The sequence below is a fragment of the Pelophylax lessonae genome, assembly GCF_965119305.1.
Source record: "Pelophylax lessonae genome assembly, chromosome: 1".
NCBI lineage: Eukaryota > Metazoa > Chordata > Amphibia > Anura > Ranidae > Pelophylax > Pelophylax lessonae.
In genome coordinates, this window is record NC_138768.1 from 468,131,130 (window position 1) to 468,152,451 (window position 21,322).

Consider the following 21,322-nt stretch of genomic DNA (forward strand, 5'->3'; position numbering starts at 1 on the left):
CGGTCAGCCTAACATCAGTAGTCTGCAAAATTTTGGAGGGGATGATAAGGGACCACATACAAGACTTTAGTAATGAAAATGGTATTATAAGTAGAAATCAGCATGGATTCATGAAAAATCGTTCGTGCCAAACCAATCTGTTAACCTTCTACGATGAAGTGAGCTGCCACCTAGATAAAGGTAAGCCTGTGGATGTGGTGTATCTGGACTTCGCAAAGGCCTTTGACACCGTTCCTCACAAACGCTTACTGTACAAACTAAGGAAGGTAGGTATGGATCATAAGGTGAGTACCTGGATAGAGACCTGGCTCCAGGGGAGAGTCCAGAGGGTGGTGATTAATGGGGAGTACTCGGATTGGGCGGGTGTGGAAAGTGGGGTCCCCCAGGGTTCTGTCCTGGGACCAATCCTGTTTAATTTATTCATAAATGATCTAGAGGAGGGGATATCTAGTACAATCTCAGTATTTGCAGATGATACTAAATTAGGCATGCCAATATCTTCTATGCAGGATGTGGAAATCTTGCAAGCAGACCTGAACAAAATAACGGGGTGGGCAACCACATGGCAGATGAGGTTTAATGTAGAAAAATGTAAAGTAATGCACTTGGGTGCCAGAAACCAGAAAGCAAGCTATTCACTAGGGGGTGAACCTCTGGGTGAGTCTAGGATGGAAAAGGACTTGGGGGTACTGGTAGACAACAGGCTTGGCAGTGGCATGCAATGCCAAGCCGCCGCAAGCAAAGCCAACAGAATACTGGGATGTATAAAAAGGGGGATTCACTCCAGAAATAAAGAGATTATTCTCCCGCTCTACAAGACTCTGGTCCGGCCACATCTGGAGTATGCTGTCCAGTTCTGGGCACCGGTCCGCAGGAAGGATGTGCTGGAACTGGAGAAAGTCCAGAGGAGGGCAACAAAAATAATTAGGGGAATGGAGGACATCGGCTATGAGGAAAGACTACAAGCACTGAACCTATTCTCTCTGGAGAAGAGACGATTGAGGGGGGATATGATATCAATGTACAAATACTGTACTGGCGACCCTAGCATAAGGAACAAACTATTCAGAGAAAGGGAATACAATAAGACACGTGGCCACTCACTAAAACTTGAGGAAAGGCGGTTTAACCTTAAAGTGCGTAAGGGGTTCTTCACTGTAAGAGCGGTAAGGATGTGGAATTCTCTTCCACAAGCAGTCGTATCAGCGGGGAGCATAGATAGTTTCAAAAAACTATTAGATGTACACCTTAAAGACCACAACATACAGGGGTACACAATGTACGGTTAAAAGCAAACACACACGCATCATGGGTTGAACTGGATGGACTTGTGTCTTTTTTCAACCTCACTAACTATGTAACTATGTAACTATGTAACATCTGTCAGCGTAACGCCTCCGCCACTGGGCCAGACGTGGGGTCCCGGAAGCAGAGGAATGCAGTCTGTCCCACTCCAGACGCATCACCAAGTTAAAATCACCCAGTAGAAGAACGTCTTCCACCCCATAGCGCAGGGCCACCTCCATGATCCGAGACAGGAGGGGGACCTCCGCAGGAGGAGGAAGGTACAGCCCCACCACCACCAAAGGAACACCTGCAACAAGAGCATTAATAATTACATAATGACCCTCGGGGTCAGTGCACAGATCCAACAGAGTAAAGGGTAACGATCTATGGATCAAGACACTGACACCCCTGGCATAACTAGAATACACGAAATGATAATGTGTCCCAACCCAGGCCCGTCTCAGACCCAGAATCCTGGAGCCTAAAAGATGAGTTTCTTGCAAGATACATATTTGGGGAGAAAGCTTACGTAAGTAATTGAAAACAAGGGAGCGTTTCACAGTCGTACCAAGACCCCGGACATTACAGGAGAGAATAGAGATGTCAGGCATCAGAAAGTAAGAGAGATAAAAGCAGGGTAATGAACAGAAAGAAGGCAGACAGGAAGCAGAGATAATCAGTGTAGGAAAGGAGTAGCAGGAGAGACTCCGGTATCCCTCTCCCAGAGCCAGTGAAAAACAATAGAGCCATCAACCTGCATAAATGTGTCAAGTCCGTAGCAAAAAGGAACCTGCAAAAGGAACAAAAGTAGTTAGCAAAAAGACAAAAAACCACAAAGAGGCCCAACGGGACCTCCTTCCGGCCATATATAGCCAACAGCCCACTCCCCCCACCCCGCGGACCCTCCAGAACATAGGGCCGCCTGAGTCCCAAACCAAAAGCCCGAGGGCAGAAAAAAAACAGTTAGGATGCACATGGCTAGCCGGACCGCCATAAAGAATCCCGGAGCCCCGGTGGAGCAGACGGTCCGGATATCCTGAGACAGTCTATCCCACGTGGAGATGCCAACCGGCAACAATTGTCAGGGTTCAGTAGAAAATTTACCTGGACAAGCCAGGGGAACATACTTCGAGCAAAATGAGCATCAAAAACAAACATATATAGATGGGTTCGAGCAGAAAGGAAAAAATCCGCAGCTGGACGGTGAGAAGGTTGTTTCATCTTTGTTGTCAGTCCCTTTGCCCACAAACCAGCAAGGAGGATAACAGCCCAACCTCACAACAGGTGAGTATCCAAAAGAGGCCAGGGACAACTAATCCGGTTGACAGCAACAGTTTCCTTCCCACAGCAGCGGGGGACACCAACAGCAGCGGGGGACACCAGAGAGTCATAGCTGTCACGGCAGCACGAAAAAGTAAAAACGATGAGGTATATCCAGAATGCTTGGAACATCCATTAGCCTCTGTCCTGAGGGGGAAGGGTGTCCATCCATGCAGCCGCATCCTTAGGGGAATTGAAGAAGCATACAGTCTTACCGTCCACCACCCTCAGTTTGGCAGGGAAAAGCACACTGTACTCAATCCCCCGAGAGCGCAAGGAGGCCTTCACTGCATCGTATGATTTGCGCAGCTTTTGCGTTTCCACCGAGTAATCCGGGAACAACATCAGTCGGTTATTTTGGAAACAAAGCTTACCCAGGGCCCTCGCCGCCCAGAGGATTTCATCCCTGTCTCGGAAATTGAGAAGCCACAAAATCAGAGTGTGAGGGGGAGATCCAGGCGGGCCCGGCTGGGGTGGGACACGATGCGCTCTCTCAACCGTAAAGTGAGGGGACAGGCGGGCAGCAGGGAGTAGGCCCCGAAACATGTCTTCTACAAATGTAGTAGCATCCCTGCCCTCCACCCCCTCAACCAGGCCAATTATACGGATGTTGTTTCTTCTACACCGATTCTCCGCATCCTATATTCCAGAGTTCTCACCTTGGTCTGCAGGGTGCGGATGGCCGCAGAGTGTTCCGCCACTGTGTCTTCCACCTGCCCCACTCGCCCCTCCGCCGTAGTCAGGCGAGTCCTCATTTTGTCCAGGTCCTGCCGGATGAGACCAACATCCATCTGCACAGCCTCAATTTTGTTGGTAAGGGCCGCTTGGCAGGCAGTAAATCGCCGTCATCACCTCCGTAATGCCAGGAGGCTGTGCCGACAGGGCTTCCCGCTCCTCCGTCTGAGACGCCATGTGAGCTCGCAGCACTGGCTTGCCGATGCCAGAGGCTGCTGCGGGAGAAAGGGTCAGAATCCCTGAAGGAAAGTGGAGTTTCTTCCCGCCCTTCGCCCTCCCCGAGGATCTGGTCGGCATCCGCAGCAAGAAGAACCGAAGCAGGAGAGGATTAGGCAGGTAAGTACGGAGAAAAGAGGCGGGATAGCAGCAGTGCTCCAGGGAAGACGTCTGCTCACGCCACCAGCTAGCCACGCCCCCTTCTATCCATTTTCAAACTGATCTTTCCAAGCCTGTAGACTTTACCTTACACATTAGCCGTGTATGGGGAACGGTGTCAAACGCTTTTGCAAAATTCAAGTATACTCATCCACAGCCACCCCTCTGTCCAAAGTTTTACTTACCTCCTTATAAAAAGAAATCAGGTTTGTTTGACAACTTCTGTCTTTCATGAATCCATGCTGTCTGTTGCTTAAAATATTTTTTTCCAGCAAGAACTCATCTATGTGGTCTTTTATTAAACTCGCCAGTATCTTCCCGACTATAGAAGTTAAACTAGCAGGTCTATAGTTACTTGGCAAAGACTTTGATCCCTTTTTAAATATAGGCACGACATTGGCCCTATGCCAATCCAGTGGTAATATTTCAGTCCTTAACGAGTCCCTAAAAATTTGAAACAAAGGCTTTGAATTGAAATGTAAGGTTTATAGAACTGTTAACGAGCAACCTTTAACACCAATCCCAGCAATTGCCCTTCTCTCTATGCTTCGTGGTTCTATGGCGTCCCAGAAAAGGAGCCCTCTCTCCCCATCTTTTTATCCACAGCACGCCAACCCATCCCTTTATATGCTAAGTCTGAAACCACACCAAAATTATCCTTGTGAGTTTCTACTGTGAATGGAAAAGATTTTGGCTCTTGATAATAATACTTTTGACAAATACAAGGTCTTGTGGTAGATTTGGATCCGCTTCTCCTCCTCTGATACCCTGGCAGCTATGCTCTCGACCCCAACAGTTTCATCACTAGTCCTTCCATGACCCCAGGTTTTCTGTGGTATGGGTTTGAGATATTGCTCTCCCTAATCTCTCATATCAGTGCCTTCTTTGAACCTTTTAACTATTACTGTGATGCCCCTCCTGAACCCACGGATCCCACTAATTTGAGTGTTCCCAGTGTATCATCCCAGCTTTTCCCTTCCCTTCTTTCCCCTCTTTCCCTCCCCTTCTTTACGATTTATTTTTGTCTTCTTTCCTTCCTCTTTTTTCCTTTTTATCTCTGAGTATAACAGGACAAAAAGTTAATTACCGTATTAACACCACATCAGGTTGTTTGACCATTTTGATGGTTTAGAAAACACTCCATGCCGTATTTTTGTTTTTTTATAATTTGCACGTTTGGTTCATTTGCTGAACACCCGTTGGATTGTACCATGAGGTTTCCTTTAACTCAACCTGTGACACTAACCATAATTTTTATGAAATACTATTGGTTTACAGGAGTCCTGCTATGGACGATAGCAATTGAGCCGATGTGATGTTCTCCTCCATTACTGATGTGTCTTTCTTACAAGTCTCTTTTTATTTGGAATGTTATGATAATAATAAAAACATGTTCAACTCTAAGGCTACATTCACACCTGAGCGTAGCGTTTTCGCGCGATTTTTACCGCGATTTTCAGGCGTTTTTTGTGTAGGCGTTTTTAGATTGAATAGAAACCAATGGAAAACGCCTGTAATCTGCTCAAAAAGAAGCTTGTGTACTTTTTTGAGCGTTGGGCGTTTTGCTTACAGCGTCAAAACGCTCAGATGTGAACAGGGGCCATTGAAATGAATAGGATTTGTCTTGTTGGGCGTTTTGAGAGCTGATCCTAGAGCAGAAAAACTCCCCAAAAACGCCCCAAAACGCCTAGATGTGAACGGAGCCTAAAGTGGTTACAGAACCAACAGTTATCTTTACAATTGAAGATGAGAGAGGTTATTTAGTTTGGCCTGGCACAGATTTTAATGCAGCATGCACAAGGGGACAAGAATCAGGAGTGACAAAAACAGGATATAGGATAAATAAAACATGGTATAGAGCAGGAAAGAGGGAGGAAACGCCTGTACGTTTTTTTAGGCAGACCCGATTGGACCATCCATTCCCCTCTATGGAGCAGCAGATGTAAACAGACGTGTCCATTTACACTTCTATTGCATACCTAACCAATATTTATTCAGTATAAACAATATGCTTTGCTTATTAGTTAAAATCTTAAAACCATGAATATGACAAAAATTTAGCATGTTTCAATAGGCATAGCATTAGCAGGTGAGGAAAAAAAAACAAACAGCAAAAGCATGCCCCTTATTACCATGTCCATTTCAGGAGACCACCAATATGATAGAGTGAAGACAATGGAAATATAGGCTCCACTTAGGCTAGCTAACCAAATCATGCACCCATTCGTGCTCTGCATTGCCATTCATGCACTAAAGGAACTGCAACACATGGTAACGCAATAAAGTGCATTATGGTCTTGCTGCATCATGGAAAAATAATGCAGGTGCCTTTTCTGGTCCATTGTGTTGTGTTGACAGCCCATTTGAATCAACACACCACTGTGCTGGACAGAGCATATCTAAATGAGTAAATGGACACAAGAGGGCACATCTAAGTGCAGCAAGTCAAGTGGAAGTAACAAAAAAAAAAAAAAAGTGATTCATTCACACACATTAAGTAGACTAAAATAAGGCATGACATCAAAGCAAGAGCTGTCATCACTTGGACCCAAGCCAAGCAATAGCAATGTAGGGCAGAGCCACCAGCAGCAGAGAGAACTGCAGTAGCACAGAAGTCGATCTGACAGAGTGGGAAAGTTCCTTGGTAAAGCCAGATGTCAAGGGTGGGGAAAGGGGTTTGGCTACGTGTTTAGAGGTGGTAACACCTCTCTTTCATGCCTGCCTACGGCTGACCCTCCTTTGTATGAATACATTGGTCAGCACTGATCCCCTCCCCTGATTAGTAAAAGTAAAGAAAGCTGGAAGTAGAGCTGCACAATTCCGGATAAAATGATAAAAAGTTTTTTGCTTAGAATACAGATCACGATTCTCTCACAATTCTGAAGAACTTTTTTATTGTAAAGATTTACTACTCCTAAACATTAGGTTAGCAAACAAGATTGCAATAAAAGACATAATACTCTTTGCTTCAAACAAATTTAAAGAAATGTAATAAAAAATAATGTAATGTGAAATAAAAAAAAAAATCATCATTACATTAAAAAAACAAAACAAAAACATTCAGGTATTATGTCAGATAAACCGAATATCCATTGCTTGCATACTATATTTTCACTTATGCACTTGTGAAATATTGCACGGATTTGCACAATATATATGATTAAGGCACTAGCACTTATTTATATAGGATTTTTTGTGTGCACAGCAAGATTTATGCATGTAGTTACTGTATTTATTGTATGCATGTCATATTTATATCACAATTTTTTATTTTACACATTTTTTGTTAGTGGATATAACTCATATATAGGAGTGACATCTGGATTGTCACTAAGCAGCGCCATTTCTCACATTTCTAGCACATTAGCACCTTCTTCATTTTGGACACCACTAATCAGTGGTAGTCTTTAGTGAGGGCAGCCTTACCTTCTATATATATATATATAAAAATATTTCACCAGCTGGTCCATAGCACGGGGCACCCCAATATACTGTTTGTCAGGGGTTTAACCAAAACAACTGGAGCCCACCTGCAAAAACAAAACAATACACCCTCAGGTCCTCTTAACAGCAGCCTGCAAAACCTAGTAGCCAAAAGGAAGCATCCGTACATGCCAACACATCCACTTTATAAAACTGTGCACCGACGACCAGGTGGCCGCCTTGCAAACCTGCATCACTGACGCTAGATGACGGAAGTCCAGGAGGCACTAAGCACCCTAGTAGAGTGCGCCTTGACAGGGAAAAGGAGGAACCTGACCCGTGATGGACTAGGCCTGCACCACCGTCTGTCTAAACCATCTGGAAATGGTCGCAGAGGAAGCAGACAACCCTTTGCAAGGTCTATTCGTGGACACAAATAGAGAGTCTGACTTCCTAAAAAGACTCCACAGCTGCCAGGTACACCCTAATTGCCCGGACCACATCCAAGCCATGCAAGGCAATTTCCTTTAGATGTTTAGGCCTGGGACACAGAAGGCAACACAATGTCTTCATTCAAATGAAAGTCAGAGACCACCTTAGGAAGGGATGACGGACAGGGGCGAAGCACCACCTTATCCTTGTGAATCACTAAATAAGGTGAGCGACAGGATAAGCCGCAAGTTCCGACACCCTGCACGCAGAAGTGATAGCCACCAAAAAAGCCACCCTCTGGGACAGCGTAAGCAGGGAATTCTGAATATTTTCAAAGGGAGGCTTCTGTAGAGCTGAATGCACCAAATTGAGAGCCCACGCGAGCCAACAGAGCCCACGCTGGAGGGACCAAATGTCGGACACCCTGAAAAAAGGTACGTACAAGGGAGTGTGTGTCTAAAGGTCGTTGGAAAAAGGCCGTCAAGGTCAAGACCTGGCCCTTGATGGTACTCAAGGCCAAATTCTGTTCAACCCCCCGTTAAAGGAAGGTTAAGATACGAGCCACGGAGAAGGAGCGAGGAGGAACCCCAAGAGACTCACCCCATGCAATATACCTCTTCCACATACGATGGTAAATCTTCCTAGGAGGTAAATTTCCTAGCTTTTAAATACGTAGGAATCACCGACTCATATATACACCTCCATCCTTCAGCAACTGGGGTTCAACAGCCAAGCCGTCAAAACCAGCGACTGTAAAGCAAGGTTGGAAGATCGGTCCTTGGGACAGCAGATCCTACCTGAGAGGAAGCTGCCAAGGAACGTCGGCGACCAGCCACAATAGATCGGCGTACCAGGTCCAGTGAGGCCAGTCTGGTGCCACTAAGATGACTGGAATCTCTTCTGCCTCGATCCTGCAAAGGAGTCTGGGCAGAAGCTTGAGAGGAGGGAAGGCGTAAATCAGATGAAACTGACCTTACGGGGCCACCAGCGTGTCTGTGGCGTCAGCCAGAGGATCCCTTGACCGTGCCACAAACCTTTGCAGCTTTCTCTTGAGCTGAGATGCCAACATATCCACCTTGGGGATGCCCCACTGGAGACACAGCTGATGAAACACCTCCGAATGAAGGGACCACTCCCCTTGGTCGAACGCCTGCCAATTTTCCACCCTGGGAATGCATACGGCGGAGAGGGCTGGAATGAACCCTTCTGCCCACCTTAGAATGCCGGCTACCTCCAGAGCTGCCAGGGCACTTCTTGCGCCCAATTGGTGATTGACATAAGCCACGCCCTGTCATTGCCTGACTGAATGCACACTGGGCATCCCTTAAGACGATCCGTCCAATGATCCATACACAGTCTAATCGTTTGGAATCCCAGGAAATTGACCAGCAGCCTGGACTCTTCCATCGTCCAAATCCCGAGCAGAATGCTTGCCGAGGACGCCTCCCCAGCCAGACAGGTTGGCATCTGTGGTGACCACCGTTCAATACAAGGGGAGGAAGGATTTTCCCAGCCAAAGCCCTGGAGAGCGAAGCCACCATATCAGGGACTCCTTAGTTCCCCGACTCAGCCGGATCAGATTGTCCAGAGACTGCGGGGTCTTGTCCCATTTGGTCAGAATCTACCTTTGCAGGGACCAGGTATGGAACTGTGCAAACGGAACAGCCTTGAATGTAGATACCATCAGGTCCAGCACCCGCATGCAAGTCCGGAGGGATGACCATTTGTTGGATAGCAGGAGGCGAATTGCTGCCTGCAGTTTCTGGAGTTTGTCCAGAGGAAGGAGCACTCTGGCTACGACCAAGTACAGAGTCAGGCTGAAATAGTCCAGCTTCGTGGACGGAACCAGGGCAGGACTTCTGAAAATTTAGAATTCGGCCAAACTCCCGCAGAGTTCATATTGTGATCTCCAGGTGCGCCACCAGAGCAGAGGGAGACTCGGCTCGCAGAAGGAGATCATCCAAGTAGCCCAGTACTGCGATCCCCCGTTGGCGTAGCAAGGCTAGCACGGGAGCCAACACTTTTGTGAAGACCTGAGAAAACGGAGGCGAGACCAAAGGGCAAACTGATAATGCTCCTCTCCCACAACAAAGCGGAAAAAATGCTGGTGACTGACACATATTGGAATGTGAAGATAGGCATCCTTGATATCTATAGAGGCGAGGAAATCCCCCCTGATGCAGGGATGCCACCACCGTTCAAATGGACTCCAGTCTGAATTTCTGTACCCGCTTTGAGCCCTTGTCAGTCGACCTTGAGGGACGAAAAAACTTTTTGAGCCGAGAAGGAAGGTCCATGTCTACGACGAGGTTCCCTGCCCCTGGTAGCCTGCAGAAGAAAGGTTCTCTTCCCCTCCTGTGAGACCTTTAATGATGTCATCCAGGGTAGCTCCAAACAGACGATCTCCTTTAAAAGGGAAGATCAGTCAAAGCTTTTTTAGAAGTCTGGTCCACAGAGCAGCATTTGAGCCAAAAGATACGCCGAAGGACCACCGCCTAAGCAGAGGCGAGCCATCAGGAGAGCCACGTCCAAAGAGGCATCACAGATAGCCTGCAGCCCCTGGAGCAGCTATTCCGCCAGCTCAGCAAAAGGCAGGAGGGAGCAGTTCTCCCTCCAGATCACAGCATAGGAGCTTAGCCCACTCAGAGTGTGCAACACTAGGCAATGGTAAATACCGGCCTAATTGCCGGACCAGCTAAGGTGTAAATAATGCAGGCCACAGCCTCTGCCTTCCGGTCAGCCGAAACCATAAAGGCCAGGGACTCTTCCATCAGAATTATGGTTGCCTTGTTTAATCTGAAAACTGAAGGGTCCACCACCGCTGGCACAGTCCACTTCTTAAGGAGGGACTCCTCATAGGAGTAACGCCTAGTAAAGCGATTATGAACCCAAGGGGACACTTTGGTCGTCCCCACTCTTGCGACAATTCTGTCAAAATTGGCGGGGAAAGGAAACACCTTTGCCGCTCTGTATGGCTTGTGAGGGCCAAAGGGTACCTGTGACTTCGTCACAGCTTCAGCAGCATCCTCCATCTTCAGGGTCTCATGCACAGATACAATCAGTGCATCTACCAGCGCCCTTTCATGTGCGGTCGCAGACATGGAGGAATCATCCTCACCATCAGAGGATTCCAGGCGAGTGGTTGTAGACCCACGTCCACGGATTCTGAATCAGATTCAGGATCTGATGAGGCAGGGAAAGGCGGGGGCTGGTGCTTTTTGTTAGCCTGTCACCCACAAGCCGCCTCCACCTGGAACACAAGGGACTCCGGCACCCGCGTCAATGTATGGATGGATGGTTGGGACCCGGAGTGCCCTGCAGCCTCAGAGAGGGGATCAGGTGGGGAAACATGCTCCAAAGACTTCATGAGTCACCAGGGGGACCTCACAAAAAAGTGTAACACACTGCTTAGAGACAACCCCCACCCCACTGGTAGCACCACCCGGTCGCCAAGCACAAGGCATAGAGCAATCCTCGGCAGAGAGGGAGAATACCCCACCAGACCTCCCCACCTGCCGACACAGGCACCTGCAGCTACCAGAAAAATCTGCACTACACGTGTGGCGATCAGGAAGTCAAATGATCCAGGAGTCAGCACTAGTGAAATACTACAGAAATACGTCGACGTGCGTGAAAGGCGTCGACGCGTCACATGCCCCCTGCTCGTGCCGGCTGTTCTCCCCCTCCCCCTCCTCGGAGTGCACAAGACATGAAAAAACCGGGAAAGACTGAAAAGACTGAGGCATGAAAAGACTGGGAGATAAGTTAATCACTCAGCTATGTCGGGGTCAGTGTTTGCTGCAACCCCTGCTGTGAGAAGATCCACAAAGTACGCCATGCTGCTGCTGATAGCAGAGAGCCGTTTCCAGCAGAAATAACAGCTCGTCGCAGCTTAGAGAAAGATTCATACAATACTGTGCAGGCTGATGGACCTGTCTGTAGGTTCAACTGAGAAAGGTTTTTCTTAGATTCTGTTATAACATTTTGTAAATAAGGAATTAAATTTTTCTCCTTCACTGATGGGCACTGATAGGCTTTACCCCGCTCTCATCTAATAAAGTATTTGCACACTATAGAGCCTTACCCTGCTCTCCTCTCATAATAAAGTACACTATAGATTAGTGCAAGCAGCTTTGCTTGTATGCTATTTCACTCATATAATTTTATCTTTAGCGCAGAAATTTTTCCCTTTTTACATTTTATTTTTGCCACTTCATTTTTGTATACTGTAAAAACTTCAACCACATTGAAGTATTTTTTGGAAAAAATGTAACAAAAGTTGAAATATTATATTAGAAGTTGAACGTATCATTTTTTGTAAAGTTATTCAAAGGATTAATTAGCTATTCAAAAAAAGAACACTCAATTAAGCAAAAAAAAAATAAAATAAAAATAATCGTTAGATTAGTCGACAGACAAAATAATCGTTAGTTGCAGCCCTAGTCAGCACCAGGGGATAAGGAGGGGCTTCCACCGCCGAAAACTCTGCCCATAGGGCTCCACCGACATGGCCACCGCTATTTTGCACTGCTAAACCACAAGAAAATGGCCACCGGACTACACAAATATGGCCGCCGTTTATAGAAACACACAGGCTACAACAAAATGGCAGGACAACGAGGCATACAGGGACCCAGAATAGGGGGGCCATGCCTCAGGACAGATCCAGGCAGGATAGGGGGCCCTGGCAGTAGCCCCCACAAGGTACAACCCCCCCACACAATCGATCGTCCAGTCGGCGGTGGCGCACCCCCCTGGCCCCCATCGCCAGTTAGTGCCCCGCCTCCACCCCAAGAAAGTGGCCAGACCACCCAAAAAAATTAAAAATACATCCCCAGCATAAGGTGGGGGGGGGTGAGGATGAAGGAATTGGTAAGTGCCAGTGAGAAGGAGGGGAACCCAGGAGGCCAACCATCCCAAGGAGGGCCCCATGTCCATGCCAAAACCCTCCAGGGGTAGAGAGGGGACAGCCACTCACCATAACAAAAACCAGGCGGGCATTGCTCCATACAGATCCTCCTGTCCATCGAAATGGGGGGGCTGTCGGCCAGGAGGAACACTGCGACTCAGGCCGAATCCAGGTTGTATGCGACCTCGCGAGACATTTAACTAGCAGTGTCAGCCCCCCCCCCATGGCTGACCTAGAGCGGAGCCAAGGCCTGTGCGTGCTCACTGGCCAGACTGGGTTGACCACTGGATTTAGATTATCCAGCCCATCACCCAGTCTGGCAGTTGATAGTAGATCCTAGGGCTGAACGATAGTCGATATATCGACTATCGTTCTGCGGGCGATATTCATATCGCCGAAGACACGATATTTAGCATTAGGCAAGGGGCGTGGCCGGAAGACGTGCAGGACGGACGTGGCTTGTGAGAGCTCCGATACCGCCGTACAGAATCCTGAGCAATCCTCCTAAATCTCCCCTATTCAGGGAGAAAAAACAGCTTGGGGAGACCCATCGAGGCACCAGAGACCAATACTGCCCGGTATTGCGGAGGAAAGACTCCATTCTGAGGAGCGCAGAGTTGAGGCCTATACAGGCACAGAAGCCGCGGTCTTGCCTAGATCGGAGCGTGATCGCGCGCTCGTGGTTCCCGGTAAGGCCTACTTACTCCGCACTCATTCGGGACTTGCCTCCATCCCCCAGGTGCCCCCAAAGCCATACACAGACCTCCTAATCTTCACAAAAAGGACCCCAGTGTACTCATATCCCTCAGCAAGCTGTTCAACCGCCATCTTGCTTGCACAGGGGGACACAGATCCACAGCAGAGTGCAACTCTCTCACCCTGTTCAGCAATCCCCCCTTGCATAGAACTCTTTTAGCAGCCGCTCTACAGCACTAGGCAGGGAGTAGTCGGGACTCTGGGGGATTCTTCTACCTCCTACCACCACTGTGAGTCCCGACTCTGCCTAATCCACACTGTCAGTGTCTTCTGCATTCCACCCAGTTAAACATCGCGATATATATAGTTGAAAAACGAATATCGCAATGTACTTTTTTCCCAATATCGTGCAGCCCTAGTAGATCCCGCAGGAAAAATCCAGGCGGAAAAAAATTGTCTATCTATAAAATGTTGCCAGGACCAAAGATCCCAGCAAGGAACTAGGTCCTTACTCCTGACTAGGCAGAAAAAAACTGAGTGACTATAGCAGAGAGGGGGGAGTATACCCCCTGGGACTGCCCATTGATGTAGCCAGAATTGTTTTCTGCCTAGTGTCCTACTCCTGTAGGGGCAGTATACCCAATGGTCAAGAATGACAGGAGTGGTGTCCGTCAATGAACGAAAGAGAAATACTGTTTTTCATGCATAAGGGTTCAGTATGCACTAAATATCAGGAAACTAACAAAATACCGACCAGATGGTGCCTAACTCAAAGTAGATTACATAAAATACATAAAATATATCCCCCCATCAACAGATCTGTTCGTGGTGTGGCGAGTCTGTTGGAGATCTCCTACACATCTTTTGGTCTTGCAATAAACTCCTGAAGACCTGGAGGTTGGACGTAATCCCCCAAAAATGTACCAATTACCACTTACCTGGGATCTGGCTTTGTTCCTCCAGCACCATCATACCACACCAAAGAAGACCTACAAGTGTTGCATCACCTGCTTAATCCCAGACCTTTGGAAACTGCCCAACCCCCCATCCACAGCTATGTGGCTTGCTAAGGCAGAAGAAATAAACAAAATGAAGGACCTTATTTCCCGGGGATCACGACTCCTAACAAATTCTTTACTAAATAGTTCTATTGGGAAAAATGTACCTACCCAGAGGAAAACACATCCATCACGACAGGATTGTTGCATCCTTGTCGACCAGGGAGCTCACGGGGTCCTGGGTGAAGGGGAGGCCTCTTCCCTTATCCTATTCCCCGTCATCCTTTTTTTTTTCTCTCCCCATTTTTATTTTTCCATTCCTGTAATTTCTTGCCCCTAGTTCTTTCTACGATGGAAGTCTAAGAACCTTTACTGCCCTGATATCATGTTTAAAAATATGAAAAGCCTATGGGCTATGCTTACCAGAAAAATAAGGTGTTTCCTATGGCTGTACATTATACTGCATGCAATTATATGAGGTTTTCTGCAGGATGCTGGACTTTAACCTGTCTCACAGTGTATAGATCAGGGGTGGGGAACCTGTGGCCCGCACAATCGTTGCCCGTGCCGCTGTGTCAGAAGGAGCCGATGGCTCCTTTCTGACACTGAGTCTCCGAAAAGGGTGGACCCGGGGCCAACCCATTTGTGTGACAATAGCGAATGAAAATTTGCTATTGTCTCACGGATCCTCCCCCTGGCCAATCAGGAAGCGGGTTTGAGACCAGCTCCGTGATTGGCTGAAAGGCGAACGCATGCCATTGGTCGAGGGGGAGGCGGGAGGATTCGAGGAGAAGCCGCCACTGCAGGTAAGAGCACTGGCTTTCTGCATTGAAAGGGGGCACGCTGTGGTCAGTCTGCATTGAAAGGGGGCACGCTGTGGTCAGTCTGCATTGAAAGGGGGCACGCTGTGGTCAGTCTGCATTGAAAGGGGGCACGCTGTGGTCAGTCTGCATTAAAAGGGGGGCACGCTGTGGTCAGTCTGCATTGAAAGGGGGCACGCTGTGATCAATCTGCATTGAAAGGGGGCACGCTGTGATCAGTCTGCATTGAAAGGGAGGCACGCTGTGGTCAGTCTGCATTGAAAGGGGGGCACGCTGTGGTCAGTCTGCATTGAAAGGGGGCACGCTGTGGTCAGTCTGCATTGAATGGGGGCACGCTGTGGTCAGTCTGCATTGGAAGGGGGCACGCTGTGGTCAGTCTGCATTGGAAGGGGGCAGGCTGTGGCCTCTCTGCATTGAAAGGGGGCACACTATACCTTGATTACTGAAGGCCCCTTTCACACTTTTGTGACCTCAATTTTTTACAGCGTTTTTTGCAGCAAAGCAATGCCTATTACATGTATGCATACATTTTGTACGGCCCCCGAATGATGATACAAAAATCCAAATGGCCATTGGCAGAAAAAAGGTTCCCCACCCCTGGTATAGATGAATGTTATGTACATTCCTGTTCATGAATAAAAAAAAAAAAAAAAAATTTACAGAAAAAGCTTCCTTGTTGAAAGTGCATCCCTGGTCATATATTTCTTATAAGAGGTTGTAAACCCACTTTAAATGCTTTTGCCTATAGTTAAGCCTATATTAAGGCTTACCTATAGGTGCTATAAATATCTCCTAAACATGCACAGTTTAGAAGATATTTACAGTGCATGCAGCCAATGACGTCATCGGCGCATGCGCTCTGAAGGAACGGCACCCGTGCCGTTCCTTCAGAGCCCTATCCCGTGAACGGGGGCTCCCGCGCGCAGATGGCCAGAGGACGCGAACAAGGTAGCAGGACGGCCGGACAGTGACTGTCACTGAGCGGGCCGCACTGCGAGGGCTTTGTTTTAAGGTAAGTATTTCATAATGAGCTAGTATGCGATGCATACTAGCTCATTATGCCTTTGTCTTAACAGGTTTTTCTTTTTTCTCTTTTTTTTTATGTGGGTTTACTTCCTCTTGAATGTGGTCATTTATCTAAAGCGGTTAGGAGGTGAGCTTGTCAACAAACATGCTGTTTTCTCAGAACAGTATGTAGCCATGCTAGATGCAGCCCAAAATGGGCAACAGTTCATCCAGTGGAACTGTCTGCCAAAAGCAGGTTGTAAATACTGTTCAAAATGTTAAAAAAATATTTAATAGTAGTTTTGACCACCATTTTTCAATGTAAGGTGCACGTTCTTTTAAAACTGTTATTTTAAATTTACCAAGATACTGTCAAATTAAATACCCTACAAGTTTCTTGTATTTTAGGGACACCCTACCCTTCAGTTCATAGGTCAGTCATGAAGATTTCACCCTCCCTGTTTAATAATATTTCATTCAACTCACATCACAAAAGCAGGATAACTATCATCTTTAGCAGCAACATCTAACCAGAGTCCCCAAGAGTTTAAAGATAATTTAAAACGCCCCTTGAACAATTCAACAGCACTCATGTTCTTCTACACTTTTTTATCTTATCAACTCAACTGGTGCCAACATCCTTTTTCTTCTCTTACCTTTTTCGCCCATTCTTTCAAAAGCAAGTTGAACATAGCTACGTTAAGCTGAGTCATCCTTACTGGGTGCTGTAGGTAGTATTGTAAGCACTGCTGAGCCTTGTTCAAATCTCCCAAAAAAATACAGGTTTCCAAATAGCAGTGGATGTTCTGTTGTGTATCCCCAAATCGGTTTCCATCCTTATCCTCCAATAAAACTTCCCTTCCATTGCCAGCCAACTTTGAGTCCTCACAGCTAACTTCATTCAGATCTAGACCTCCAACAGTCTGCGCAGTAGGTCTGACAGATTTTAAAGAATGACTATCGTCTTTGGGTTGGGCTTTTGTCTTTTTCTGAACCTTTTTTCCTTTTTTTGTTACATCCTCCTCTGGTTGGTATTGCTCTGTCCTTACAGGAAACGTGTTAGTCTGCAATAGATTTACATTTTTCTTCTTACAATTCTTAAAACCCTGCTCATTTTGTAGCTTTTCCATCTGGCGTTTAGAAGAATGGACAGTTTTTAATTTTTGTTTGGTCTGCTTTTTTTCTTCTTGCCGAGCAGTTCGTTTCTTATTCCCAGTTTCAAGCATAGGCGAGCCCTTATCTACCTGCAGTTGCTGTGCCCGGATCTCCAGAACTAAAAGCACAGAAAAAGAAAGAAATTAGATAAAATAAAAAATGGATTTTTGTAAGAACTTACCGTAAAATCCTTTTCTCTTAAGCTCATTGACAGACGTAGTCTTCTTGATTCTCAAGAGCTGGGTTATGTTGTCTCCGCAGGAGTAGGGCTAGGCAGAATGACAAAACGTTCTGGCTCCACCCTAGGGGGCAGTCCCTGAGGGTATATCCTCCCTCTCTCTGCTACAGGGAATCAGTTCTGTTTAAAGCAGTACAGAGAAATTAACCCAACCCAACTCAATGATAGAGGGGCGGGTACTACGTCTGTCAATGAGCTTAAGAGAAAAGGATTTTACGGTAAGTTCTTACAAAAATCCATTTTTCTCTATCGCTCATTGACAGACGTAGTCTTCTTGATTCTCAAGAGCTGGGACATCCAGAAGCAGTGCCACAAATGAGGGGTGGGATTGACAAAATCAAATCCAATCTAGTAGGCCCAACCGGTGCCAAACTAGAAGTTTTAAAGGCTCATTATAAACAAAGAATGAGACTAAAGAAAAATTTTCCAACGGAAAAAACCCTCGAGGTAGACCACTGGTCTCCTCAAATTGCGGCCTGCAAAACCTTGCGGCCAAATGAGGCATCAGACGATGCCATTACATCAACTTTATAATGTTTAGAGAAGGTATGCACCGACGACCAGGTAGCCGCCTTGCACACCTGGACCACTGACGCCTGATGGCGAAAGGCCCATGACGCACTAAGTGCCCGAGTGGAGTGCGCCTTAACAGGGAACGGGGGCTCCCGACCCTTAATAGAATAAGCCTGCACTACCGTCTGTCTGATCCATCTGGAAATGGTCGCGGCAGATGCAGGCAACCCCTTTTTGGGTCCATCTGGGATCACAAAAAGTGAATCCGTCTTGCGAAACGAGTCTGTCGTTTTCAAGTATACCCTGATCGCCCGGACCACATCCAAGGAGTGCAAAGCAAATTCCCGAGGATGACTGGGCTTAGGACACAGGGAAGGTAATACAATTTCTTCATTCAGATGAAATTCTGAAACTACTTTTGGTAGGAAGGATGGATTCGGACGAAGAACCACCTTATCTCTATGAACCACCAGATATGGTGAACGACAAGATAATGCGGCCAGTTCTGACACCCTGCGTGCAGAAGTAATAGCCACCAAGAAGGCCACCTTCTGGGACAACGTGGGTAGAGGAATCTCCCTAATATCTTCAAAGGGAGGTTTCTGAAGAACCGACAACACTAAATTAAGATCCCAGGGGGGTAACGGCGCGTGCACTGGCGGAGCCAGATGTCGCACCCCCTGGATGAAATTCCGCACCAAGGAATGAGTAGCCAAAGGCTTCTGAAAGAAGATGGCTAATGCTGAGACCTGACCCTTGATAGTACTCAAGGCCAGTTTCTGCTCAACCCCTTGTTGCAGAAAAGCCAATATTCGACTAATCGAATAAGACCGAGGACGGAACCCCAAAGGTTCACACCATGCAATGTAGGACTTCCATGTGCGATGATAAATCTTTCTGGAAGTCGCTTTCCTTGCTTCAACTAGAGTAGGAATAACTGAAGCTGACAAACCTTTGTCCTTCAGCACCTGGGTCTCAATAGCCAGGCGGTTAAAGCCAGCGATCGTAAAGCAGGATGGAAGATCGGTCCCTGAGACAGTGATCCTCTCTGAGAGGAAGTCTCCATGGGACGTCCGCCACCAGTCTGACCATGTCGGCGTACCAAGCTCGACGAGGCCAGTCCGGAGCTACCAGGATTACTGGGATTCCTTCCTCCTCTACCCTGCGAAGAAGTCTTGGCAGTAACGCGAGAGGAGCAAAGGCATATATTAGCTGGTATTGCCCCCACGGGGCGATCAGTGCGTCTGCGGTTTCTGCTAGAGGATCGCGGGAGCGAGCCACGAATCTCTGAACTTTCCTGTTGAATCGTGATGCCAACAGATCCACATCCGGGGTGCCCCACCGTAGGCACAACTGGTGGAAAACGTCTGGATGGAGGGACCATTCCCCCTGATCCAGGGTCTGACGGCTGAGATAATCTGCCTGCCAATTCTCCACCCCCGGAATGAACACCGCAGAGATTGCTGGAACAAATCGTTCCGCCCAGCGAAGAATGCAAGCCACTTCTTTGGCCGCTCGGACACTCTTGGTGCCCCCCTGATGATTGACATAAGCCACGGCCGTGGCATTGTCCGACTGGATCCGAACCGGGCTGCCCTGAAGCTGCTCGGTCCAGTGAATCAGACAAAGTCTGATCGCTCTCAGTTCCAATACATTTATCGGTAATCTGGATTCTTCCGGGGACCAAAGTCCCTGGACAGATAACTGACCAAGAATTCCTCCCCATCCGGATAGACTGGCATCCGTGGTCACTATCGTCCAAAATATTGGCAGAAATGACTTTCCCTGGCTGAGCATTGGAGACCGAAGCCACCAAACCAGAGACTCTCTGGTCTGTTTGCTCAATCGTATCTGATTGTCCAGGGATTCCGGATTCCGATTCCATCTGAGAAGAATCTCTTGCTGAAGAATTCGGGTATGGGACTGGGCAAATGGGACTGCTTCGAATGAAGCCACCATCAACCCCAGAACCCTCATGCACGTCCGAAGGGAAGACCAGCTGTTGGACAGTAACAACTGGACTGCTGATTGAATCTTTCGAAGTTTCCCTACCGGAAGGAAAACTCTCGTCCTGACTGTGTCTAGAATTAGACCCAGATATTCGAGCCTCTGGGTGGGAACCAGAAATGACTTTTGCTGGTTCACCAGCCACCCGAATTCCTGTAAAGAAATCATAGTAATTTCTATGTTTTGTAGCAAGGTCTGAGGAGATTCTGCATGAAGCAGAAGATCGTCTAGGTAACCTAGAATCGATATACCTCTTTGGCGCAGAAGTGCCAACATAGGGGCCAACACCTTTGTGAAGACCCGCGGAGCCGTGGCGAGACCGAAAGGTAACGCCACAAACTGATAGTGGTTCTCCTCTACGGAAAAGCGTAGAAAACGCTGATGTCCTGCGAAAATGGGAATGTGAAGATAGGCGTCCTTGATGTCTATGGACGCTAGGACATCCCCTGGATGCAGGAAGGCTGCTACCGTGCGAATGGACTCCATTCTGAATCTTCTTATGTTGACGAAAGAATTGAGCGCTCTTAAGTCCAGAATTGGACGCACTTTGCCCTCTTTCCTGGGTATTGTAAACAGGTTTGAATAAAACCCTTGAAACCGTTCTGTCCAAGGAACGTGGACTACCACTCCTTGTTGTAGTAGATCTGTGACTGCTCTCCGCAGATCTTCTAGACGATCCGGAGATAGTCGGATATTGGAAGGGAAGAATCGCGCCGGTGGGAGAGATCGAAACTCGATCTTGTACCCTGACTTTATGACTTCGCAAACCCATTTGTCCGGGATTCTGGAAAGCCATGGATCCGGGAACCGGCGAAGACGTCCCCCCACCCCAGTTATGGGTGGGGGCGCACCTTCAGGCTTTGGATGGTTTATCTTCGGGTCTGGAGGGGGCGGGCTTTTGCTTGCCCGACCACCGACCCCTGACGCCTCCTGCAGGAGCTTTGGAGGACTTAGTTTTTTCACCCGCTGGACGAAAAAACCTCTTGTGAGCAGAAAAAGAAGGCCCTCGTCTTTGACGAGTTCCTTTACCTTTAAAATTTTGCGGTAAAAAGGTGCTTTTTCCACCGGTGAGATCCTTAATGATCTCATCTAAGTTGGCTCCAAATAGACGCTCTCCTGAAAAGGGGATATTAGCCAATGCTTTTTTGGAACCTTGGTCGGCTATCCAACCTTTTAGCCACAGTGTACGCCTGAGAACCACTGCTGAGACTGATGCTCGCGCCATTAATGGAGTGGCGTCTAACGCCGCATCACATACAAACTGTAACCCTTGTATCATTTGTTCCAACAAATCTGATACCGCCTAAGGGACTTCTTCTAAGTCCCGGCGTAACCACTTGGTCCATTCAGTTACAGCCTGCGAAACCAGACCAATAGCAATTATTGGCCTGAAAGCTGATCCAATCAA

The 21,322-nt window shown here is 47.5% G+C and overlaps 1 protein-coding gene across 1 annotated transcript in view; it reads right to left on the reverse strand.

Moving 5' to 3' along the window:
- The window catches only part of POLRMT (RNA polymerase mitochondrial), a 423,694-nt gene that overhangs the window by 329,548 nt on the left and 72,824 nt on the right, over positions 1–21,322 (reverse strand). The window contains exon 3 of the mRNA XM_082261183.1: positions 16,658–17,274. Coding sequence (XP_082117309.1) covers positions 16,658–17,274 — 617 coding nt within the window. The remainder of the gene's footprint in view (positions 1–16,657; positions 17,275–21,322) is intronic.